This window comes from Empidonax traillii, unplaced genomic scaffold (genome assembly GCF_003031625.1).
Source record: "Empidonax traillii isolate 1590-97213 ecotype Southwest subspecies unplaced genomic scaffold, ASM303162v1 scaffold1905:size50868, whole genome shotgun sequence".
Lineage (NCBI taxonomy): Eukaryota > Metazoa > Chordata > Aves > Passeriformes > Tyrannidae > Empidonax > Empidonax traillii.
The window spans coordinates 3421-6365 of record NW_020957098.1 but is presented as its reverse complement, the minus strand read 5'-3'; the positions used below and the strand labels follow the sequence as shown (position 1 = coordinate 6365).

General features: G+C 46.3%; 1 protein-coding gene across 1 annotated transcript; it reads right to left on the bottom strand.

Annotated features, from left to right (window-relative positions):
* Positions 1 to 582: 582 nt before the first annotated feature.
* LOC114071231 (E1A-binding protein p400-like) lies at positions 583 to 2938 on the bottom strand. The gene is made up of 6 exons (XM_027908989.1): positions 2772 to 2938; positions 2353 to 2594; positions 2018 to 2188; positions 1626 to 1762; positions 1177 to 1255; positions 583 to 681 (listed from the first exon to the last, which is right to left on the bottom strand). The coding sequence occupies exons 1-6, from the start codon at positions 2857 to 2859 to the stop codon at positions 583 to 585; spliced, it is 816 nt and encodes a 271-aa protein (XP_027764790.1). The 5' UTR covers positions 2860 to 2938.
* Positions 2939 to 2945: the final 7 nt, after the last annotated feature.

Below are 2945 nucleotides of genomic sequence, written 5' to 3'. Positions count from 1 at the left end.
GTATGTCGCGATAGGAACGAGAGGCGGCGACAGGACGGAAAAAAACCCCGCGTTTATTGACAGTAACTTCTGTGCGGGCAGGGCTGTCCTTCAGGGTTTGGTGTAAATCAAACACAACGCTTGAGAGCTCCAGAGAAGGGCGGCGGGGCTGGTGAGGGGATGGAGCGCAGGTCCTGTGAGGGGCGGCTGAGGGGGCTCAACCTGGAGAGGAGGAGGCTCAGGGGAGACCTCGCACTCTGCAACTCTCTGACAGGAGAGGGGAGAGAAGTGGGGGTCGGGCTCTGCTCCCAGGGAATCAGGGACGAGAGGGCACAGTCTGTGCCAGGGGAGGGTTAGGTTGGACATCAGGAAGAAGTTCTTCACAGAGAGAGTGATCAGACATTGGAATGGACTGCCCAGGGAGGTGGTGGAGTCACCGTCCCTGGGCTCTGGAGGTGTTTAGGAAGAGACTGGATGTGACACTCAGTGCCATGGTCCGGTGGACAAGGTGGTGTTGGGTCAGAGGTTGGACTCAGTGATTCTGTGAGCTCACAGGACTTCCCCTCGCTCAGGACAAGAGACCTGTGTTTGCCCCTGTGGTTATCACTGGGTTTGGATTTGCTCCACTGTTTGTTCCTCTTCTTGCTGCTGGCCAGGTTGTTGCTCCTGTGTGGGAGAAGCTTTTTGTTCTTCACTCAAGGCCTATGACAACAGAAAGAGGTGGAAGGAGGGATCACAGCAAGAGGCCTCTTATTAACTGTTTTAATTCTGAGCAGATAAACCTCACAATTGTTACTGTGAATTCGTGTAAAGATTTATCCTTCCTAGTTGTCTCTAAACCAATAATTGCAATCAAAATTCTGACTTGACCAAAAAAAAAAAAAATTATATATATATATCAGGGTTGGCTGCTTCTGACATTGCTGAAATGCCCCAAAAATGAGACAACTGCAACAGAAGTGTAAAGGTGGATGTCTGGAACAGAGGGCTGAGGCAATGAAAGGGGATTAGGCGGCCAAAACCCACACAGAACAGTTTTCAGTCTTCCAAATACCCTTGTTATATGTTTCCTTATTAACAGGCTTTGCAATTGTTTTTACAGGGGAAAGCAATTGAAAAGATTTGGTAATTAAAAGACTTGAAAAGGTACTGAAAAGAACGTACAGAGTGGAATTCACCTGGAAAAACCGAACGGACCTTTTCCTGCACCGTCAAAGGCTCCGCACAGGTGGAAACAACCCCAGACATTGGTAGGAGATTATTGTAGTTCTCTGCACTGAAAGTAAATGAAGTAGCTTAAGGTAACTGAATTTTGTGCAGCTATTTTAATATCACAATGTTTTAACTCAAAGAATTTTAAAATTCTGGAGTTAAGATCTGACACAGCTGGGGATGAGCAGGGAACTGGTGCATCCCATGGAGCAATACTGAAGCACTTCAGGCTTTCCTTTACATCAGCACAAGCAGAGGTTTGATTCTCTGACACTTAAGGCTAAAAGTCATCACAGAGTTTTTTGACAAGAGAAAAGCCCCTGTGAAATACCTCTGTGCTTACCAAAAAAAAAAAAAAAAATTCACCAATCAGGCCACCAAAGGGATTTACTGTTAAATCTGGGGAAAAATATTGACAGTAAAATTAAACTTACAGAAACCTATTTGAGGAACTTCTTTTTCTAGTAGTCATTGTCACCAGCTCAAAGTGATTCATATAGACTTGGGCACGCTCACAATCCTGATCCTTAGCAGAGGCTTTTCTGGCACAAGGAGGATAACCACCTATGTTCTGGGACAAATAGATATTCAAGGCTTGGGGACCAAAAATAAGTGATCATAAGTGTCTCAAAAATCATAGTTAACAGTAGTCTTGACTGAAGACAATTCATATCCTGCCACTTTAAAATAAACAGCTCCCCTTCCTTATTTTAATACGCTGATAGTCCAAAATGGTCAAACTGTCATAGCATTGAAGAAATTCCTATTCCTAAGCAAAAAACCCCCAAGTCTTCCCAATGCAAAGCACATTTCAATTTAAACTCACCTTTCCCTCTGGACCTGCCAAGGCTCTTACGTAACGACTCTGGCATTGCCTTGGGGAGCGATAGACGTGGTTGGAGGAGTTGACCACGTCGCTGACAAAGTCCCAGTTTGCTGCCCTTGCTGGTGACACAACAGCCAGCTTTAGAGGAGCTGTCCGTGACTGTTCCATGGCCTGAGGGGCAGAGGGAAATCCCATCTGTGAAATGTTTCAGTTAAACACTCTTCCTGTGTGCACAAACACGTTTAATCCTGCACGAAGCAAGGCCTACGGATGCTGGACTAAACTTGCAAGTAAAAACTTTCTGAAGTCAACAAAAACTTAAAGGACCGTCTTACTTTTAGCAGTGCCACGTCTTCAGCAATCAGCCACGCAGGGCCATCCTGCCCAGTGTCTGCAGCTGAGCTGGGGAGAGCTGACAAAGGCCTTGCAAAATACGTTTTCTGTGGTACCCCGGGCAGGGCCTTCTGAGCTTGGCTCTTCTGCCGTGTTTTCATTATTCTTGGAGTCACTCGGTCAAACAGCGAAGGTGGAGGAACAACCATCCTCCCGTGGCAACGCTTCTTTCTCTCTCCTGGGGCTAATTGGCAAAAGTTATTACCTCCAGTGAGAAAGCAACTTCGTGCACCAAGATCATGACAGAAAACCGACAGCTGCGAATCACAAAGAGATTCTTGCAGAAGGGTTTTCATAGCACTTCACACAAAAATGTGACCACACATTACACCCTCCTGTGTAATTCTGAGTCCAAACTTACAGGACGGCTCTGATCTCTGCCGCTTCCACGCCCTTCTGACAAACACAGGGGGCAGCTCAGACTCTGGAATCAGGGTGCTGCTGTACATCAGGCACAGGACAGAGTCAGTGTAGACATCATCATGATTCTCAGGTACAAAAGGGGGAGTCCAAAGCTTAAAGACAAACCAAAAAA

Excerpts from the sequence above, each read along its gene's own strand:
- LOC114071231 (XM_027908989.1), bottom strand. The coding sequence starts at position 2,859 with ATGTACAGCAGCACCCTGATTCCAGAGTCTGAGCTGCCCCCTGTGTTT. Across the intron at positions 1,763-2,017 it reads TGGCAGGTCCAGAGGGAAAG|AACATAGGTGGTTATCCTCC; the intron begins GTGAGTTTAAAT and ends TATTTGTCCCAG. Across the intron at positions 1,256-1,625 it reads AGTTCCTCAAATAGGTTTCT|TGCAGAGAACTACAATAATC; the intron begins GTAAGTTTAATT and ends ATTTACTTTCAG.